The sequence below is a fragment of the Anopheles coustani genome, chromosome 2 (genome assembly GCF_943734705.1).
Source record: "Anopheles coustani chromosome 2, idAnoCousDA_361_x.2, whole genome shotgun sequence".
NCBI lineage: Eukaryota > Metazoa > Arthropoda > Insecta > Diptera > Culicidae > Anopheles > Anopheles coustani.
The window spans coordinates 51,033,196-51,055,643 of NC_071289.1; the positions used below are offsets into that span (position 1 = coordinate 51,033,196).

Sequence of the window (22,448 nt, forward strand, 5' to 3'; positions counted from 1 at the left end):
GTAAAGTCGATGGACAGGCCAACAGACTAGTACTCTAGCTTTCCAACTTATGGAGACTTAGACAGCAAAAAGGTGTCCAAAGTGAACTACCGTGGGTCGGATTCAAGTTCGGATCTAATTGCCTCGATAGATAGTGCATGCGCTTCTCTATTCCAAGTGTCCATGTATTTCATCAGTTTCGTAACCTCAAGGCATCCCACGATACGATGCTATAATAGTTGTTGTTGTTTTTACGGTTTTTAGAAACTTATGCTATAATAGTGATACCTAAATACTAACTACTGCTTTGTATACTAGTTCCATACAATGCTGGGCTAGCGATGAACAGTTCTTATCGCTGTAATTTGGTTACTGATCGTTTATGCTACGTCTTTCATATCGTTTCGCGTTTTACAGTTCTATTCTGTACTCTGTTCTAAAGGTTTGGTTCTAAACTATATTGCCTACCTGTAGGCGTTCCGTAACTTCCGATCTAGACGGAACAAATTGTTTTAAGCTTATGTTAATCTGTACTTTTGGTAATTGCGCCTGCGTGTATGCTTGGTACAGCACATCCGCAGTGGTAGTCTTTTGTTTCAGTTACGTGAAGTTTAGCAAATAATTCATCTAATTCAGCTAGATATATTACCAAACGTAAGTAACACACATAAGGTATAATCAAAACACATTTTTACTTTGGTTTCATTTTATGTATATCCTGTGCTCACAAGGCCGGGAGTTTGGCTTTGCTACTAGATTGGTGGATACATTGCTTTACTTACAAATTTAACTTTAGTAACTTTTTCCAGTCATTGCAGCACAATCTTACACACAGGGACCAATAGGAAATTACACAGGGAACAAAGGTACTTTTGACCGAAAGATGCTATTTGGCTATGATATCCTCTTCATGGGTAGGTACCTGTTTTAGTAAATAGTGAAACTAATTTTAATTTTTCTTTTGCAGACAAAATGCCGGGTCGAAAATGTATTTCGTTGGAAGAGAAAAGAAATATTGTTAAATTGTACAATGACCAGTACAGGGTTACCGAAATAGCTAAAATTACGTCGCTTGCTACACAAACCGTATCTAGAATAGTTCAACAATATTTAAAAGAAGGAGAAGTGATAGATAATACCAAGAAAAGAGGAGTGGACCATAAGAAAAATCTAAACGAGAACCAGCTAGGAAAGATAAAGGAATGGGTGGACGAGGACTGCTCAATAAGTTTGAAAAAAATTAGTGAGAGATGCGAGCGTGAATTCGGAATTAAGCTGTGTACTTCAACTATAAATAATTATTTGTCGGATTTTAATTACACTGTGAAGAGAGAGAAATTGATTCCGGAGCGCCGGAATAACCAAACAAATATCGAGGAACGTAAGCAATACTTAGATGAAGTAGGATTTAACATTTCAATAAGAAGCAAACGAGGGCGTGCCGTAGCTGGCAAACCGGCTACCCAGGTAGTGGCTTCAATTAGAAGCCGTAACGTATCGATTTGCTACGCAATGACCCGAAACGGCATAATAGCATATGGGGCGACTGATGGCGCTTTTAATGAAGCCATATTTTTGGAGTTCCTGGATAGGCTTAGGTCCGGATTTGCACTGAACAGCATTACGGCACCGATTATAATTATGGACAACGTAGCCTTCCATAAGACGGCTGCTGTTAGACAATTTGCTCGGGATAATAATGTAAGATTAGAGTATCTCCCTCCATATTCCCCGTTCTTAAATCCAATTGAGAACATGTTCTCAAAATGGAAGCAAATTGTGGGGCGAGCTCGGCCGCAAAATGAGACAGAATTAATGGAGTATATAAAAAATGGCGCAGATTTAATAACCCGCCAAGATTGTGATTATAGGTTATTATAGGAACATGTTAAAATATATCAGAAAGTGTATAAATGGGGAGGAGATAGTCGATTAGGATTAGAGTAAGGTACCCTTAAGAATAAAAAAATATTTTGTACGCTTAGATAGGCTATTTCATTTTGTTTGAATAAGCCTAAATTACTGAACTAAAAGCAATCGAACTTATCTCTCAATCTCAATATAAAATCATTTTCCACTTTTCATTTCATTTAGTTAGATAGGATGTTCCTTTGTTATGTATGATATATACATATCTTTAATGATAGTATGTATTATTTGCATAGTTCCTATAGATTAATAGATGAATTTTGTTTTATTAAACAAATTAAAAAAAAGGCAAAGCGCTCATCCTACGTGGACGTAGGCAGAGAAAATCATGAACTCATTATCCATTTTATATTGTTATCCATTTCACGTAACTTATTGTTATCAATCCATTTGAAGTATGTGAAATAAAGCTAAGAAACATGTTTTAATTAAAAAAAATATTTATTTTTGTTCTATTGTGTGTTGTCAGCAAGAGGATAGCTTGAATGTACCTACAAAATGGGTAAAACAGTTATTTTACAAAATATTTCTTCTTTTTCTGAACTTGAAGGAACAGCATGTCAATCAACGTGAACCAACTTTTAGTACACGTTGTAATTAGTTTCAAGATTTTGGCGGGATTCAACCTCCAGATAGACTTTAGATATCAGATGTGTTCGGTTAATTGCCTGTTGGTCTCGATCGTGTTGATCTCGATCTGATCAATGAAAATTGAATACGATGGTCAAATCGAGACTAAAATACGTAACGCTGTGCTGTCCAAGGAAGTTCGGGTTACCATGACCTTAGGAATTGTAATGTTACCCCTGCTCTTCTACTGAGTTTTTAGGTCGGAAAGACGCAAATAAGCTGAACCACCAACATACGTGTAGCGGCTGCGGACATCGGAGACAACGGACAGCGGCAAGTCCACACAATACAGCCGCGAACTTACCGTGCGTTCGTCTCCGTTAAAAACTTATCGTGCACGATGGCAAGAACGGCTTGCCGCGCAACCCACGCGGGTTGCTCAGTGAACGATATAAAAAGCGCATGCAACGAGCACGCGTTCTTCTCTTCTCTTCTCTTGTGGCTTTTCTACGCGCTAACATTACGTGGTGAATTCAGAAACAAAGTGATAGATTCTTTTGGGTGATCATTAAAATAAAAAAGGTGGTAAAAAACACAGAAAACGATTCGTCGTGTTACAGTACCCACAAATTGGTGACCCCGACGTGATCGCCTGCGCTATCACACATTTCCCTACCAGCGAACAACGCGTTCTGCGCCGGTAAGTGACCGGAGAAATTGACCCACGCGGCACTCTGCATCGAGCAGCCATTACGAAAAGTGACCAACCGCGAGGAATCCCTGCACCGCGCAGCCGTTCCACGAAGCGACCACCCGTGCGAAGGTCTACACCGAGTAGCCATTCTTCCGGGAAACGACCACGCGCAAGAATCACCACGCAGAACCACATTTTCTTCGCCCGCTTGCTTTGACAACGCCGTCCGAGAATGATTCATCACAGCCCTGAACGAGCCACACGCGTGGCCAACGATGGATCGGAAGGTACATCGGCTAGCAATGAGGATGCAAATGCAATACCCGACAAAAACGTGACGACGATCTCTGGTGCGCCGAAAATCCCTCCACCGCTTATGGACACCAGCAACCTGGAAGGTTTTTTCTTGTCGGTGGAATACTGGTTCGCTGCCGCCGGTATTCTTGACACCCAGGATGCGAAACGATTCAATTTCGTGATGGCCCAGGTACCGCAGAAAACACTGGTTGAATTAAAATCGAAGTTCGAAATGCTGCCAGCGAAAAACAAGTACGATTTCGCGAAAAGAACGCTGACGGAACACTTTAGCGAATCGCAACAAAGGCGTATGCAACGCGTGCTGTCAGAGATGGCGCTTGGTGACGCCAAGCCTTCCCAGCTGTACTACGACATGCGGCGGGTGGCTAATGGGTCCATCTCTGATGAGTTGTTGCTCGATCTTTGGGCTGCCCGGCTCCCTGCTAACATACAACAGCTGGTAGTAGCAAATCAGGGCCCAGCTAGTGAAAAATTGGCCATCGCCGACGCGGTAATGGAATCGCAACGCTGGCGTCCTATTAACGCGATCGAAACTGCGCCCAAGCGTGGGCAACTAGCTGAGCCAGGCAGTCAACGCAACGAAGGGCACATGCACGCGCCGTGCCTGGAGGCGTGGAATGAGATAAAGTCCGAACTAAGTAACATAAAAGCACTGATCAGTAACGGTAGCCACTGTGCCAAACGATCGTCAACTCCCGCCAGACATTCACGTGAATCCTCTCCTCGACGAACGCGTAGCACCAGCCGCACAGGATCAAACACCGGACTGTGTTGGTATCACGAGCATCATGGTGCTCGCGCAACGAAGTGCCGACATCCGTGTACCTTTAAGGTTACTTCCAACCAACCTTAGGTATGCATGTCGGGATCCGGAGACGTAGTGCACGCGCTCACTACCTCCAACGCCGCGCCTCGACTGTGCATTTCTGACAACGCGACAGGAACGCGCTTCCTGATCGACAGCGGCGCCGAAATATCAGTAATTCCACGCGACCGACGCGTTAGTGGTGTGCGACCTACAAGCGCCGTGCTTGTAGCTGCGAATGGAACAAACATCCCCGTCTACGGAGAGGCAACTCTAAACGTCAGCCTTGGCCTCCGCAGGGACTTCTTGTGGACCTTTGTCATCGCGGATGTCACCATCGCCATCATCGGAGCGGATTTCCTTGCACACCACGACCTCCTGATCGACCTGAAGCGACGACGGCTTATTGATAACACCACGAACATCCAGATGGCCGGCATCCTGATCGACGACACAGCCAGCGACATCCGAGCGTTCTCACGAGAGGCGCCTTTAGCTGATATTCTAAGCGATTTTCCGGCATTAACAACAACATCGCCACCGGGACTGACATGCAACTCTACCGTCATGCACTACATCGATACGACTGGCCCGCCAACGAGTGCGCGTCCTCGCAGACTGCCTCCGGAGAAACTTGCTGCAGCACGAGCTGAGTTCGACATCCTGCTCCGGTTGGGAATTTGCCGCCCATCGCGATCCAACTGGGCGAGTCCCTTGCATATGGTGCAGAAACCAGACGGAACGTGGAGACCATGTGGCGATTACAGGGCACTGAACGCTCAAACAGTCCCTGATCGATATCCCGTACCCTATCTACAGGATTTCACCGCCACCCTCGCTGGAAAACACGTGTTCTCCAAAATCGACTTGAAGAAGGCTTTCCACCAAGTGCCAATCAATCCCGACGACGTACCGAAGACGGCAATCATAACACCATTTGGCCTTTTCGAGTTTTCGTACATGACCTTCGGCCTGCGGAACGCCGCGCAGACCTTCCAACGCCTTATAAATGAAGTCGTACGTGGATTGGACTTTGTGTTCGTATATATCGACGACATATTCATAGCATCCACGACTATGGCAGAACATCGTGAGCACCTCACCCAGCTCTTCAAACGACTGGAAGAGCACCATTTACACATCAACTGTGCGAAGACCGAACTCGGGAAATCAGAAATTAGATTCCTGGGCCATCAGGTAAACGAAAACGGTATCCTGCCTCTTCCGGAACGGGTAGAAGCTATCCGCGATTTTAAAACTCCAGCGACCGTAAAGGAGCTAAAAAAGTTTATCGCGATGATAAACTTCTACCGCCGATTCATACCGAATGCCATCGTTGCACAAGCCCCGCTGCTCGCTATGATTCCCGGAAATCGAAAAAACGACAAAACTCCTCTCGAATGGACTCCTGAGACGACATCAGCCTTCATCGAGTGCAAGGAGCAGCTAGCGAACACCACGCTCCTTGCACACCCCATAGCCAACGCGGAACTCTCACTATGGGTCGATGCCTCGGACATCGCTGCTGGCGCAGCACTACATCAAGTAGTAGATGGACAACTCCAACCACTTGGATTCTTCTCCAAGAAGTTTGACAAAACGCAGCGACGATACAGCACCTACGACCGCGAGCTGACAGCGATATACCTGGCAGTACGACACTTCCGGCACTGGTTGGATGGACGAACAAGCCACATCTATACCGACCACAAGCCGATAACATACGCCTTCAAGCAAAGCTCCGACAAAGCTTCACCACGACAGGCTCGACAATTGGACTACATTGGTCAGCACACAACTGATATCCGGCACGTGCAAGGAAAGGACAACGTTACAGCTGATCTTCTCTCTCGAATCAACGCGATCGACGATAGCAGGGTGATCGACTTCGGAGCATTGGCCGACGACCAGGCCAAAGACGAGGAACTACAACGCATCCTTCAAAACGACGTGAGTACTAGCCTACACCTCAAGCGAGTAACCATTCCAGGTACCGAACATCAACTTTACTGTGACGACACAACCGACAACCTGCGACCGTTCATCACGAGGGCCTTCAGAGAACGCTTCCTGAAGGTTACTCATGGACTACATCATCCCGGCACCCGAGCGACGGCTAAACTGATGACTTCCCGATTCGTTTGGCCCAACATTCGCCAGGATAGCATACGTTTTGCCCGCAACTGCCTGGAATGTCAGCGAGCGAAAGTCACGAGACACACGAAAACGCCCCTCGAACGATACCCGGCGACGACAAATCGATTCTCACATATCAACGTTGATATCGTGGGACCGTTTCCTCCAAGTAACGGACAGCGTTACTGCTTAACGATCATAGATCGTCGAACTCGATGGCCAGAGGCTATTCCACTGCCGGACATGACAGCACCGGTTGTCGCCCACGCACTGGTTGCTAACTGGATTGCACGCTTTGGAATTCCTCAATACATCACAACCGACCAAGGACGTCAGTTCGAGTCGAACCTCTTCGCCGAACTCCTCAAAACCTTGGGCACCAAACACCTGCGGACTACAGCATATCATCCGCAGAGCAATGGATTGATTGAACGATGGCACCGTACACTTAAAGCTGCCATCCTATGCCACGACACAATCCACTGGACGCAACACCTGCCAATGATCCTCCTGGGAATGCGTACGTCTTACAAGGATGACTTGGAAGCTGCTCCTGCCGAACTCGTATATGGAACGACCCTTCGCATACCCTCCGACTTCGTATGCGAACCGAAGATAACATCATCTGATACCGACCCCGATCTACTGATGAACCTGCGACAAGCGATGAGACGCATCAGAACCGACGAGACCGCTTGGCACGGGCAACAACATGTGTTTGTTCACAGCGATCTTGCAAAAGCTACGCATGTTTTTGTGAGAAACGACTCCATCCGACCATCGCTCTCGACCCCGTACGACGGGCCGTTTAAAGTCCATCAGCGTAGCGCCAAGTACTACGCGGTCGACATTAACGGCAAAATAATCAATGTCTCAATCGACCGATTAAAACCGTACTACCGAGCTGACATCGAGGAACCACCATCGACGACCCAAACGCAAACGACAACATCGACGCCAACAACCACAACGGTACCATCAACGCTGATGACGACGCCGAACGAGCCGCAACCAGATCCGGTATCGCCGAAAGTCACCAGGTCTGGACGACATGTACGGTTCCCTCAACGCTTCCGATAGCCCCGGTGATTCGGCTAGCAAGGGGGTACTGTAGCGGCTGCGGACATCGGAGACAACGGACAGCGGCAAGTCCACACAATACAGCCGCGAACTTACCGTGCGTTCGTCTCCGTTAAAAACTTATCGTGCACGATGGCAAGAACGGCTTGCCGCGCAACCCACGCGGGTTGCTCAGTGAACGATATAAAAAGCGCATGCAACGAGCACGCGTTCTTCTCTTCTCTTCTCTTGTGGCTTTTCTACGCGCTAACATTACGTGGTGAATTCAGAAACAAAGTGATAGATTCTTTTGGGTGATCATTAAAATAAAAAAGGTGGTAAAAAACACAGAAAACGATTCGTCGTGTTACAGTACCCACATACGCATTAGCCGAATACATCTGATATCTAATGTATCTAGAGGTTGAAACTCGCCAAAATCGCCGAACTTACATATTATCTTTACTAAACACAATATTTACACTTCGGAATATTTGGTAAACAATGCAATTAGAAGGTTGCCAAACAACCGCAAGTTTGCAACCGGTTGGCAGCCGCCACAATTCGCTTCGATGATTCCCCTCAGCGATTGGATCTCGCCACTGTATGCTTGCAAGCCGCAATTGAGCAGGTGTATGAATCACCGCAGCGTTTGGATGGTTCAATTAACCGGTTGGAACTAGCAATTGTATGACTGAAAATACTGTAAGTTTTTCTAGGCAGTCAAAACAAAATTCTAAAAACTACTCGGGTAGATGGTTGAACGGTTAAGTTGACGACGCGCGCTCAAAATGGCGGGTGGTCACCTAGGCGATGCGCGTCCCACGCGGTTAAATGACAATTCGTTAAACGTCAATTAGACCCCATTTTGACCCCATTCGGGACGCGGACGCGTCGGACGCGCGCCGCCTATTAAGCAACCCGTAGACGTTGCGAACTTGTACGCGCGAACAATTTGACAACCTGGCATTGCCTATGTAAAGGAAAGGAAAGGAAGATTTCCTCTTATATCTTCCTTTCCTTTCCTTTACATAGGCAATGCCTGGTTGTCAAATTGTTCGCGCGTACAAGTTCGCAACGTCTACGGGTTGCTTTAGCGGGCTAACTCGGAGTCCACACTACAGCGCGACGTCGCCTGACAGGAGCTGAACTCCATATAAAAAAAAACCTTGCGCGATGTCGCACGAATCGCGATAGGTTTTTTTTTACATGGACTTCAATCCCTTTCGGTCCAAAAAACTAAAATCAGTGGTGTCCCAGAATGATAGCCTCACTTAGGATTTTGATCGAATTATCAACAAAACTAGCATAAATGGATTAAAAAGTCATGATTTAGTTATCAGTTGGTTCTCCATTACGATTTATTGCTTGGAAAATGCTTGATGGTATGCTCTCCGATAATTTTTCTAACGTATTTACTGATAAGGAACGCCAAGCATTTCGGATAGCAAGTTTAAGGTCCTTTAGGGTCTCGTAATGTCTCCCATCTTCATAAATCTCTTGAACTAGCGTTCCACAAACATTCTCTATTGGATTAAGGTCTGGGGAAACGGCTGGCTAAGACATTGTTTCGATACTAGATCGTGCATGGTGAGTTCTTGTTGTCTTGCTTGCGTGCACGGCAGCATTTTCTTACTCAAAAATGAGCTGTTGAGTGTTGTGATTTTCCAGATAAGGCTTTAAATGATTGTCCAGGATGTCGATAAACATATCGCTGTTCATACGTGTTGGTATAATGGCCAATTCACTTCTACTAAGACCGCTGAACGCAGCCCAAATCATGACTGATTCACCTTCAAAATTGCGACGGTAGAAAAATCGTGCTTTCGTCTAAAATCTCGCCGGTAATGGATGTAACCATCCGATCCATCAATATTTAAATTTTTTTCATCAATATAATCCACCTAACATGAATTAATAATTTAAAATTTGAACAAGACTACAAAGTGACAACTTACTAATTCTTCCATGTCATATGTTCTGTGGCAAACTCCAATCTAGCGACTTTTTGGTGAAGTTTGAGGGCAGAAACTTTCTTCATGGACTCTCTCATATTGTATATCAGAACATGAATTCAAAGCACGCAACACAGCATTTTTGTGCACATTCAACCAGAAATCGTTTTTTGTCCTACGGCAACCTTTGGTTGCATTGAAAGCAACTTAAAAAATCCTCCGATTATCACACGAGGAAAGATTTTGAAGACGACCAGGAGACTTCTGAAGCCCATATTAACTGGAATCTTTTACATAATCGTTAATGACGTTTATGAATCTATTTATTAGCACAACAATCTCATGATATGCCTTGCCATTAAAGCGATAAGCATCAATTTGACTTTTTTCTCGTTCCTATAGTTGTTTTCTGCTTCCAATGTTCAAATTAAATTACAAATTAAAGTAAGAGAACTTAAAAATTACTTTTGGCAACTGATAACGTAGCTAGGAACTGGGTTGCTTTGTTAATTTGAATGATTTTTGAAGTGAGGCTATCATTATGGGACACTCCATTTTTTAAATTTTTGACCAAAATGTTATAATTAATTTTTTTTTCTGATAAATTAGAAGTGAAACACATTTCTTTTAGATTAAGGAATATGTTTCTGTCGTTTATTTTACTTTGCGATCATTTAAAATAGCATATGAGCGAAAAAACTGGGTGAGGCTATCATTTTGGGACGCAGTGTATTCATTATGAATCTCACATCACATGTTCAATGTAAGACATATTTAAATCAAGAATGCGTGGATCCGTTCACCGAACTTTGATTTACTCTTTTTTTAATGGTGCGTTCTGCCCCATTGTTTACATTTGGAAAGCTAGGGCGTCTTATCCCACCTCGGCCGGTACATCTTGCCCCACTCTAAGGATCGTCCGTTTTATGTAATTTATTTAAAATTTTGAGAATTTTAAAACAGTTTCTCTTCGGTAGTCGTTAAATACCATTATCAGGTAGTATAAAAAGGCCTGTGTGTTTAAAAAATATAATATCAAAGCATGCCATACCTTACATAAAAGTGGCAAAATATTAGATCATTTAGAATCAATTTGGTTTTTTCTCGTTTTCTTTTTGAAATGGTTGATTCGTGCAGTGGAATCTAAATAGGTTGTATTAGATACGTTGATGAACATATTCTATTATTTGAATTATTTTTAAATGGCTTAATTCAGCTTAAAACAGGCCGAGGCATCTTACCCCACCAGGGCGTCTTGCCCTACCTTCCCCTACATTTTGATGAGATTATACTCAGGCAAGAGGTATATTCAAAAATTAAAGTATTTTTTGGTGCAGAAAACTGTGCTCGTTTGACAGTTCAAAAACGCAACCGCATGCGTTTGCGCAATGCTGTGCCCACAAGGTCAATTGTAAATTCGAATCATATGTCATGTAGTTACAGCAAGTTTTTCCATGGCAGATTGCTAGGACTCTTGCTGGAACAACATGACAACAGCAAAAATTAAAATTCCGTTAACCGGGTGCTAGCGGCTTAATTTTGTTTTGTTTAGTACAGAGCTGTACAACTGCATATCAATAATATCATTTGTCAGATGTGTGTCAGAAAACAAGCCAAAATAGCCTTGCGAGCTGTCATGTGTTACGTTTCCGGTTCAGACCTCTCCTGGGGTCTACTTTCGTGCTGCTGAAAGATGCAGTTCTTCGATTACAGTTTCCTTTCCCAGCAATCCTTGATGTTTGATCTCTATTTGTTTTCCGTTGACGAACTGATTGTTATTTTATGATGTGAAATAAGTGGTCGGTTATGGAAAGTAGTGAATCCGGCACGTCGATAGAAGGGCAGGCAATGGTAAGAGCAAGTTTATGTGTGTGTGTGTGCATTGGGTTAAGATCACTTGGTCAGGCTCAAGTAATAATACAAACGAAAGATCGTGGCGAAATAGCTTTTTCCAATTAAAGTTTATGCTATATTGTGATTATTGTTTTAAACTTTGTTTTTCTTTCCTTTCGTATCGCAGTGAGGTTTGGAGCACACTTTTTAGGAACGTGAGCAAGAACGACATTTTCAGTGCAAAAAATCAACGAAATCTTTTATACGAAGTTGTTTACGGCGCAACAACGATTAGTACGAGAACCTGTATTTTGCCAAGATGTTGAATTAATAACATCATGTAAAGTGGTGAGCAACGTTCACGAAATCATTCGTGCGGTAGTGGTACGTATTGTTACTAATCCTGCTGTAATGTGATGATTAATAAGTTTTCTGGAGTAATATTTTGGATGATTTGATCGATATTTCAATCACTTCAATGACAGTTGTTACTAGCGAATGGTGTTGACAAAAAATATTGCTACTTGATGTTGAAGATAGTTTACTAAAAAGTATGTAATTATTCATGTTTTAGGTCAATCAAGATTCTTGAAATCTAATTTTCGATCTATGCAGAAATGATACAACATTACGTAATTGAAAAATTGATCATTGATAGGACTTCGGTCAGAGTCGGTACGCCTCTGATTACGAGTAAGGGAACAAATTGTTCGACTTAGCGTAGGAGGATATATCCCGACTCGCATAACGAAAGAAGAAGAAGAAGAAGATAGTTTACTAAAAAGTATGTAATTATTCATGTTTTGGGTAAATCAAGATTCTTGATATAGAATTTTCGATCTATGCAGAAATGATACAACATTACGTAAAAAAATGATCATTAACCATTTCACATGTATGCGTGAATCCTGTATTGGGTTTTTCTGATTTGGTTTTGTATCCATTTTGCCATTTCAGTATATACTCGTGAAGTTTGTGATTGTGATCAATAGCGTCCACGAAGACGAGTGAGAGCTTTATAAATTGTGGTGAGTGTTCATTGTTTCGCTTGTTGGATTTTTTAAGTTGTACTAACACTTGCATGATAATTAACACTAACGTTTCTAACATTTATATCAAGTTAAGCGTTTCTGTGATTGTTTAAGATCAGTTAGTGAGACATAATATGTGTTGAGTACGGCGAGTCTCTTACATTACAATACATCTTACGATTTCATGTTTTTAATGTTTTGGATGGTTTATGTAGCTTTATATAATGTTAAATAGTTAAGATTTTGCACCCCGGCAGCCCTTGACCATCATCACTGGAGAGGATACGAGTACGGAATAGGGAGATGGTGATGTTGAATTCAAATAGGCCACTCATTGCATTGAAGGCCGATAGCGAGCGAAGTAACGGGTCATTCTGGCCATAAGTAGTACGACGAGTGGGAAGTAGGAAAAAAGGTCTATCGCGAAGATGACGCGAAGGGATGTAGAAGGGTAAGGACGATAGGAGGAGAGGAGCATCAAGGCTATGGTTTGCAATGAACAAGGATTGGGTGGTCGCGTGTCGTTGCTGAATGGTATGAAGCCCAAGGAAATGACTACGCGAAGGGTAGGGGGGACTAGGAGCTGTGGAGTCGTTTACGAAACGTCTCGCAGCGAGGCGAGTTAACTTACGCTGCACACCTTCCAGCATGTTCATTGCTGTAACCCCCGCAGGGGACCACACAACATAGGAATATTCCAATATTGGGCGGACCCAGCAGCTGTACAGCGCCCTCAGACAAAAGGGGTCCCGGAGTTCCGCTGACATGCGCGTTATTAGGCCAAGTGCCCTGCTCGCTCTGCCACAACAGAGTTAATGTGGTTGACTTTAATGTATCAAATTTTTGAATATGCTTAGTTAAAATGAAGCTCAAAAGACTTAAAATACATGAGCAAGTCTAATATACAGTTGCTCCCAAAAGTGAAGATGCAGTCTCGTACAGTATAACCCCAATTATCTTGGAGAATTCTCATCATAGCCGTAGAATTCTGAAACCATATAGTAGAGGAACTTGCAACACTCCAAGTAAGCCTCTAACACGATTTTTATAGGCCAAATTGGCTTAGTTTCAAGCCTTTACCATTACCATTACCTTTGCCATTACATTCTTCTTCTTCTTTAATGGCCCCCTTATAGTTGACCACGTTGTGCCGACATGGCCTGGTCACCAATCGTTCTCCAGGTAGCTCGGTCCATGGCTGCAGCTCCATCCCCGGTCGCATTCGATGTCCCGCAGGTTCTGGTTCACTTGGGCCATCCATCGAGCTCGCTGAGCTCCTCGACATCTCGTGCGGGGCGGGTCGCTGGTGAGCACCTTTTTGGTGGGGCATGAGTCCGGGATCCTGATGACATGCCCCAACCAACGAATCCTGCTGGAGACCGCCACCGTCAGGATGTCCGGCTCGCCAAAGAGCTCATCTACCTCGTGGTTCATCCTTCTCCTCCACACGCCCTGCTCACCACCGAAGATAGACCGGAGCACGCGCCGCTCGAAGACTGCGAGAGCGTTGGCTTCCTCCGTGAGCAGAGTCCAATATTCATGCCTATAGAGAACGACCGGTCTAATCAGCGTGCGGTATATGGCACACCTAGTGCGTGGGAGAAGCCATCTGGACCTCAGGAGTTTGTGGAGTCCGTAGTAGGCACGATTCCCATGAACAATGCACCTCCGGATTTCGCAGTTTACGTTGTTGTCCGGATTTACGACAGTGCCGAGGTAGCAAAACTCCTCTACTACCTCAAGTTCGTCGCCGTACACTGATGCACTGCTCCCCAGCCTGGCTCTGTCACTGTCAGAGCCTCCGACGAGCAGGTACTTTGTTTTCGTCGCATTGATCATTAGTCCAATCCTTGCGGCCTCGCGTTTCAGTGGGGTGTGCGCCTCGCACATCATCCTAGTGTTCCGACCGGTGATGTCGATGTCATCCGCGAAGATGAGAAATTGCAGAGAGCGGGTGAAAATCGTGCTACGGATGTCGAAGCCCGCGCTTCTCATGACACCTTCCAGAGCGATGTTGCATAGAAGGCAGGAGAGTCCATCACCTTGCCTCAGCGCCCCCTCCACTGTGGCTTCTAGTAGCCGAACCAGCTTCTCGGGAAAGTTGTGCTGCCGCATGGTCTTCCATAGCTCCTTCCTATCTATGGCATCGTAGGCCGCCTTGAAGTCACTTCTGGAGGATCTGCCGTAGTGTGACGATCTGTTCGATGGTGGATTTGAAACTTCTGAAAAATTCCAGTTCTGCCGCTCTTTCTTTGGTGTTTTTCAAGATGTTTAAAACATCATTTTGACCATCGTGGTTTCAATGAATTCCAACGTTTCCACCGTTATGCTAGATGGTTGGTATTTAAATGCTTCGCGTCAAGCTTCGTTTTGTTCGTTCTCCACACAATGTTTGGCCCATCGATACAAAAAAAATATTTATTTTTCGTCAGTGAACAATACTTCGGAATTAATATTTTTTCGGACAGTTTCAGCAGAAATTGACCATTTTTTTTATAAAATATTGTTTATTGTGCGTGTTAAATATGCTTACATTTCTAGTTTTTACAATTGTTTACATGCAACAATCAAGGACGTTTATGTCAATCACAGCATCATTGTTTTCAATGTTGTGGATTACATAGTTAGAGAACAAACGTAAAACAGATATTCGTTTTGTCGGTCCACTTAGTCGTGGGTAACGAAGGTCAGCGAAGGAGGACGGACACCCTGTTGCTTCTCCTCTCAGTCGCTGCTGCAGCAAGTCCCAGGCCGGAGCGACTCGTGGACACAAAGCAAATTTGTGCTCCAGGGTGTCTACAGACGCACAATACGAACAGTTGGGGTGTGTGGTTTTCCCCATTTTCAAGGAAAGCTCTCCATGTTCAACTTTCCCATGAGCCAGCATGAAGAGTGTTGTACGCTGAGTGGCAGACAGTCTCCTGCTGCCGATGTTGGCCCAGACAGGCTTCCAGCGGATTGCTGGCGCCCTTTGGACTACTTTGGGGTCAGGTAGTCTACTTATCATCATCCGACGGAGTGATCGGGTAGACATCTTCCTTCTGGTGTCAGCGTCGGCATAGGCGAGCTGTTGAATAACAGTCCGCAGGCAAGGGTACGTCGATGGTACTGCTGACCTTGAAATATTGTCAATTCAATCGCTCGGCCAGAAGTGAACGAACTAAGCCCCATGTCTTCCTGTGTTGCAACTTCTTTACTTTCTGTAACTCCATTTCTGCTTCGGGGACTCATGCCGGTTTCTTTATCAATTGAAAATTACGTGCCGTGTGGCCACTTAAGCTGCTAATTGACGGATGCAATATTTCAATGCAATGAAAAAAAATTGACGTTACTACCAAAAATGACAGTCATTGCAATAAAATGTGCTCACGAGTCCGACCGACGATCGCTAACCGTCCGCGGTCATTCCTCCTTAAAAGCGGATCGCCGGGTTGCAATTGCAACTGGTTGTCCCGCTTTGCCTTCTCGGCCACTTGTCATTAGACCCAAACGACAGTTGTCGACGCCGGGGGATCAGTATTCGGGGCCTTGCTTTAGAATACGATGGTGCTATCAATTTTTTAAGGTCCCAAGGAGCGCCAAATTGACGTTTCGACCCGAACCCATGAAAGTTCCATACAAAAAAACCCCTCCACGACGGGAGAGCTACCCCGCAACCACTCCGTCACCATTTGACATACCCCTCACTTCCTAATGACAATCCAAATGCTGTCTGCTCTATCGTTCCGTCCTTTTCTCTCGCGTTATATTGCCAACAGCATAGACTTGTGTGTGTGTGAGCAACAGCCCGTTGAGGAATTGTTTACATTTTAAAATAACCGCTCGTCCAGTATGTTGTAAAAACTTGGTGTCTATTTTGTACAAGAAATCCCTTGAAAATGTGCTTAAAACCGAATTAAAACATTTGCGAAAGAATGCTGTTTTCTATCGTCGATCTGACAATGTCTGAAAAATGTTCAAAACGCAGCAATCTACAGCAAATATTGAAGCTGTAGCTGACAATATACCCGTGGAAGCAGAAATTCTAGTTGAAGATCGAGATGGAGCTTATGTGGATGAAATGGGGTTTCAACGCTATTTATTAATGGAATGTGGAGTAAACATCAACGGGAATCTAAGGGCTATTATTGCAGACGCTCCAGCAAGAGCATTCATAACAGGTTGACTACAAAACTTATCAGCAGACAATTTCACATGTATTTAATTGTTCTTTCATTTAATTTTCACAGGTGTAGTAGGACATGTTGATTATAGGAGTTGCCAGAAATGTACTGTCGTAGGTCACTACGGCAGCGTTGCTCGCACCATTGTATTTTCTGGGACACAACGAACTGATGGAGGATTCAGGCAAGGCGCCTATCCAGGACACCAAAGAACGATTACACCTCTTTAAGATTTATTTTTTTTACATAGTCTAGGATGTCGTGGTAGCGGATCGTTTGCATCTTATCGATCTTAGCATCATGAAGCGACTGCTGGTGGGCTGGCGAAACGAAACACTGGGAAAGAGAAAATGGGACCAAAGTCAATGTAAAGTAATACCGCAAGCCTTGCAGACGACAAAACTCATGCAACTAATGAAAGAAGAGTTGTTCTCTGATTCACTTGCCAGAAATCGATGGCTTAGATGCTGGTATGATATTAATGGTTGTGAAGGTTGCGTTTGAAAGCTCCTTCTAAAAATAAATGATACACAGTATTTGTCTTATAAATGGCACAAATATAAAGTTATATCTTTGTAACATGATTTCAATAATTACCGTGATTTGTCAATGCTGGTGGAATTTGAAAAGATACACAGTGACGATGGAATGTCCTGAGCCGGTTTTCAGTTGTTTCGGTGGGTTTCACATTGATTGTCCCAGTGGATGTCGTAGCATGAATACTTCCACACTTAACACTTTATTGGCGTGTGCTTTCTGACCAAAACATGCTGCAGTCACCGTCAATTGAGTGTTAAAATCTAAAAAAACAGCACAATAGAAAAATCAAACACATTATTAAACTGCACAAACTTCGTCGAATTTTTCAACTCCAACCTCTAGTTTCATGTTCGACGTGTTTTCGACGCGAAAACGGGTCGGACTACCCAAGGAGCGCCAAATTGACGTTTCGACCCGAACCCATGAAAGTTCCATACAAAAAAACCCCTCCACAACGGGAGAGCTACCCCGCAACCACTCCGCCACCGTTTGACATACCCCTTACTTCCTGATGACAATCCCAATGCTGTCTGCTCTGTCGTTCCGTCCTTTTCTCTCGCGTTATTTTGCCAACAGCATAGACTTGTGTGTGTGAGCAACAGTCCGTTGAGCAATTGTTTATGTTTTGAAACAAACGGTCGTGTAGTATGTTGTAAAAACTTGGTGTCGATTTTGTACAAGAAATCCCTTGAAAATGCGGCTGAAAACCGAATTAAAACGTTTTCTTAAAACGTAAACCGAAGAGTGCTGTTTTCTTTCGTCGATCCGATAATGTCCAAAAAAATGTTCAAAACGCAGCAGTCTACAGCAGATATTGAAGCTGTAGCTGACAATATACCTGCGGAATCAAAAATGCTATTTGAAGATCGAGTTGGAGCTTATGTGGATGAAATGGGGTTTCAACGCTATTTATTAATGGAATATAGAGTAAACATCAACGGGAATCTAAGGGCTATTATTGCAGACACTCCAGCAAGAGCATTCATAACAGGTTGACTACAAAACTTATCAGCAGACAATTGCACCTGTATTTAACTGTTCTTTCATTTAATTTTCATAGGTGTAGTAGGACATGCTCGTTATAACAGTTGCCAGAAATGTACCGTCGTAGGTCAATACGGCAGCGTTGCTCGCACCATTGTATTTTCTGGGACGCAAGCAACACTACGAACTGATGGACGATTCAGGCAAGGCGCCTATCCTGAACACCAAAGAACGATGACACCTCTTTAAGATTTAATTTTTTTTACATAACCCAGGATGTCGTGGTAGCGTATCGTTTGCATCTTATCGATCTTAGCATCATAAAGCGACTGCTGGTGGGCTGGCGAAACGAAACACTGGGAAAGATAAAATGGGACCAAACTTAATGTAAAGCAAGCCTTGCAGACGACAAAACTCATGCAACTAATGCAAGAAGAGTTGTTCTCTGATTCACTTGCCAGAAATCGATGGCTGAGATGCTGGTATGATATGTAATCGTTGTGAAAAATAAATTGTTGCGGACGGATGCTGCATCCCGTGGAATGCCACTCTAAGGTGCTCGCACTGAGCGACGCTCGCAGATGTGTGCGAGCCGGGTATCAGCATAGCGGTCGGAGTACGAACGGAGGTCAACGGTTCGGTTGACCTCGGTCGGGCCTCTGGTCATCAAGTCGGCTGTCGATCGATCGAGGACGATCGACCACTTCGATTCCATCATCACAAGTGGCCGGACATAAGCGGCGTAAGCGGGCCGGGTCATTTTATATTTTGTACTTGTAATTAGAATATACTAAGTTTTAAACTACAGACATTTGTATACGCGTGCTAAGTACACATATCCGAAAGCACAGACGCAACATAAATGATACACAGTATTTGTCTTATAAATGGCACATATGAAAAGTTATATCTTTGTAACGTGATTTCAATAATTACCGTTATTTGGCGATGCTGGGGAAATTTGAAAATGTACACAGTGATGATGAAATGTCCTGAGCCCGTTTTCAGTTGTTTCGGTGGGTTTCTCATGGATTGTCCCGGTGGATGTCGTAGCATGAATACTTATTCTCTTAACACTTTATTGGCGGGTGATTTCTGACCAAAACATGCTGCAGTCACCGTCAATTAAGTGTTAAAACCTAAAACACAGCACAATGAAAAAATCAAGCACATTATTAAACTGCATAAACTTCGTCACATTTTTCAACTACCAACCTCTGGATTCATGATTTTGTACTGCCTACTTTATTCCACGCGTATAATTTTGAGAAAATTTATCCATCGTTACGTAAAATAAAACAGACAATCAACAAGACCCTTTCCAACATCGCCGATGGATCAACCGGTCTGCGCATCGTATGGTATGTATAACGATAAGTGTTCAATCCTCACTAACCAAACAATAAAAATTTCTCTTCAACAGCTACCACCAATGTAATCACTACCACTGTTAACCACGACCGCGACAATAAAAAAAAAGAAAGAATATCGAATCAAGTGTGCATTACAGGAAGAGGCTGAGAGGAGAGTGAAGAGGGAAAGATAGAGGAATGAGGAGAGAAAAACAGACCTAGAGAGGATATTATTTTTGAACCTAGACGGATATTTTTTTCGAACCCACCATTTTGAATTTGAACCCACCATAAAATTTGAATCTGACAGCTCGTCAACATCGCCGTCAAATCGGGTCGAAATTTACTGCGCATCGTGCCCTGGACCGACCCGTTTTCGACGCGAAAACGGGTCGGACCATGCGCCGGAAATATTTCAAAAATCCCCTTGGGGTGGTCAATGCTTGCCGTTAATTTCGTTAAATCCATCGTCTGTGCAGGTAACGCAAGCGCCTTGACGGTTCGGACGGCGGACAACTCGTGAATCTTCGCTTCCGGATGCGATACTCTCAGCGCAAGCCTTACGGAATCGGGTTTCGTTCTACGATGATGTCCGGTCCACTACAGGCCGATTCGACTTCGATTCGAAAAATACTGATTTGAGATTAAATTTATATAACTTTCTACGATTTCGTGTTGCGTAGGCGTGAATAAATTTCACATAATCTATCGAATAAAATCACGGTGGTAGAATGATATTCATTAGTCGAGGTTTGTTTCGGGATACATAAGAATGATTTTTGATAAAGATTGGGTACATTTTAAAATATGATTTTGTAGTAAAGCAAACGGCCGTTTTGCATTTGTTTGTGAAACTACCGACTCACATGAAATGTTTCACTGTCAATGGCGAGTCGACATAATTTTGCTTGAAAAATCATTTCGTATGTTTGGATCGTTTACCAAATGTCAAAGTGTAGAAAACGGTAGCAATACATTTCTAGTTCCGGTCTGATACAATGACTCTGAAGTAGGTTTTGCACGTAGGCAGGCGAGGCGTTAGTTAACTTGTACATTTGATTGTTTTTAAAGTTCGGCCGTAGTTTTGTGAAGTGAAAAGAGATTTTGTGATAGTGTATTACGCCAGGGTGCTTATGTAAAAAAGTGTAGAAAGGTGATTTTGTTGTTCCGATCTGATTTGACTCAAAAGTAGGCTTTGTATAGCATACATGTGTGCGTTTGCCAACTTGTACATCTCAATTTGGGCGTAGTTTTAGAAAGTGGCGCCAGTGACGGTATATTACGCCAGGGTGCTGGCCCAAAATACAAATACGCAGCGTTCTACAGTTTTGAAACTTTCCTAAGGTGTAGCAAAAGCAAAGTGTGTATAGAATTGAGTTTTTGCTTTATTATTATGTTTCAATGATCGTAGTCAATTGTTATTGGCCGTTAATAAATCTTGAGTCCTGTTTTCCATCCGTATCAATTAAGCAATTGAGAATGTCGAAGCTTTTGTCTAACTATATTTTAACTTCAATTGAACGACTTAAGTGGTCGTTATATGAGAAGCTGCACAAGTTTAGTCTAGCTTTACATAATTCTCATCTTTTTTTCTTTACAGGTGCAGAAAATGTACTGAATACACAATGTTCTAGAATATTCATATTGTTTGGCGGGAGAACAAAAAATGAATACATAATTTAATGGTGAGTAAGCAGATTAATTATTAGTTTGATCACCGAAATTATTGGCATTGAAACTTGAATATTATTCGTTTTAGGAGAAATGGCAAAAGATTGATGTGAAGATTTTAGGCGACAAGTAACAAGTCGCACGGAATAGCTTTGGTGTTCCGTAGGCGCGATAAAATTCTTACCGTATTATTCCGTGTATAACGACCCCCTTTTAGTTCACAAATTATCAAAGTCCGATTAAGTGGGTCGTTATACACATGTAGTAACTTTTCTATTCGATCATAGAGTGGAGGTTAAAACACGTACAACATTGTTACAACTGATGAAATGTAGAAAACAATTTTTTAAATTTTTTTCATAAACATAAAAAATTTGTTTTTGGGGGTCGTATACACTGAAAAATACGGTACTTTGCTATGTCGACAATGAAGGAAAAATAGTAAACAGCGGTTGGCTGGTATGTTGCAATGTTTCGTTTCGTCAGAAATATGTGCAATGTGATGAAGCCCGCGCTTCTCATGACACCTTCCAGAGCGATGTTGCATAGAAGGCAGGAGAGTCCATCACCTTGCCTCCACTGTGGCTTCTAGTAGCCGAACCAGCTTCTCGGGAAAGTTGTGCTGCCGCATGGTCTTCCATAGCTCCTTCCTATATATGGCATCGTAGGCCGCCTTGAAGTCACTTCTGGAGGATCTGCCGTAGTGTGACGATCTGTTCGATGGTGGATTTCAAACTTCTTGAGTTTGCCTCCAGTTACAGTTTTGCCGCTCTTTCTTTGGTGTTTTTTCAAGATGTTTAAAACATCATTTTGACCTTCGTGGTTTCAATGAATTCCAACGTTTCCACCGTTATGCTTGATGGTTGGTATTTAAATGCTTCGCGTCAAGCTTCGTTTTGTTCGTTCTCCACACAATTTTTGGCCCATCGATACAAAAAAAATTATTTATTTTTCGTCAGTGAACAATACTTCGGAATTAATATTTTTTCGGATAGTTTCAGCAGAAATTGACCTTGAAATATTGTCAATTCAATCGCTCGACCAGAAGTGAACGAACTAAGCCCCATGTTGTGTCTTATGATACACTTAAAAAGTACTTTATTATCTATAAATTAACGTTTAGACAAGTACACTTTAAAATGGTTTGCGCGTGAAGGATGGACGAATACGGTACGGACGAGGCAGCTCCCGGGAGACGATGCGCGTCCTCTCGCTAGGACGGTCGGGAAGCGAAGCGGCCATCCTGTTGTTCACCTCGTCCGCTATCGGATACCGATAGCGGCGAGTGGAAGGAGGATGGCTGCGTGCGTTGCAGCTTCCAGTGGATGATGAAGCTGCGTCTCCACAACATCTCCCCCTTTTATTTCCGATAATCGTTAAGCCAACGAGGAACTCTTCTTTGCCTAGAAGACTTTTGTGGCAGCATTAG

General features: G+C 43.4%; 1 protein-coding gene and 1 long non-coding RNA gene across 2 annotated transcripts; both read left to right on the top strand.

Annotated features, from left to right (window-relative positions):
• The first annotated feature begins 3,404 nt into the window (after positions 1 to 3,404).
• Positions 3,405 to 4,343, top strand: LOC131264580 (uncharacterized). The gene has a single exon (XM_058266860.1). It carries the CDS (start codon positions 3,405 to 3,407, stop codon positions 4,341 to 4,343), a length of 939 nt encoding a protein of 312 aa, XP_058122843.1.
• A 6,783-nt stretch (positions 4,344 to 11,126) lies between these two features.
• LOC131265929 (uncharacterized) lies at positions 11,127 to 21,003 on the top strand. The gene is made up of 4 exons (XR_009178339.1): positions 11,127 to 11,296; positions 11,466 to 11,662; positions 12,236 to 12,306; positions 20,949 to 21,003. It is a non-coding gene; the product is annotated as an uncharacterized LOC131265929 (long non-coding RNA).
• The last annotated feature ends 1,445 nt before the right edge of the window (positions 21,004 to 22,448 follow it).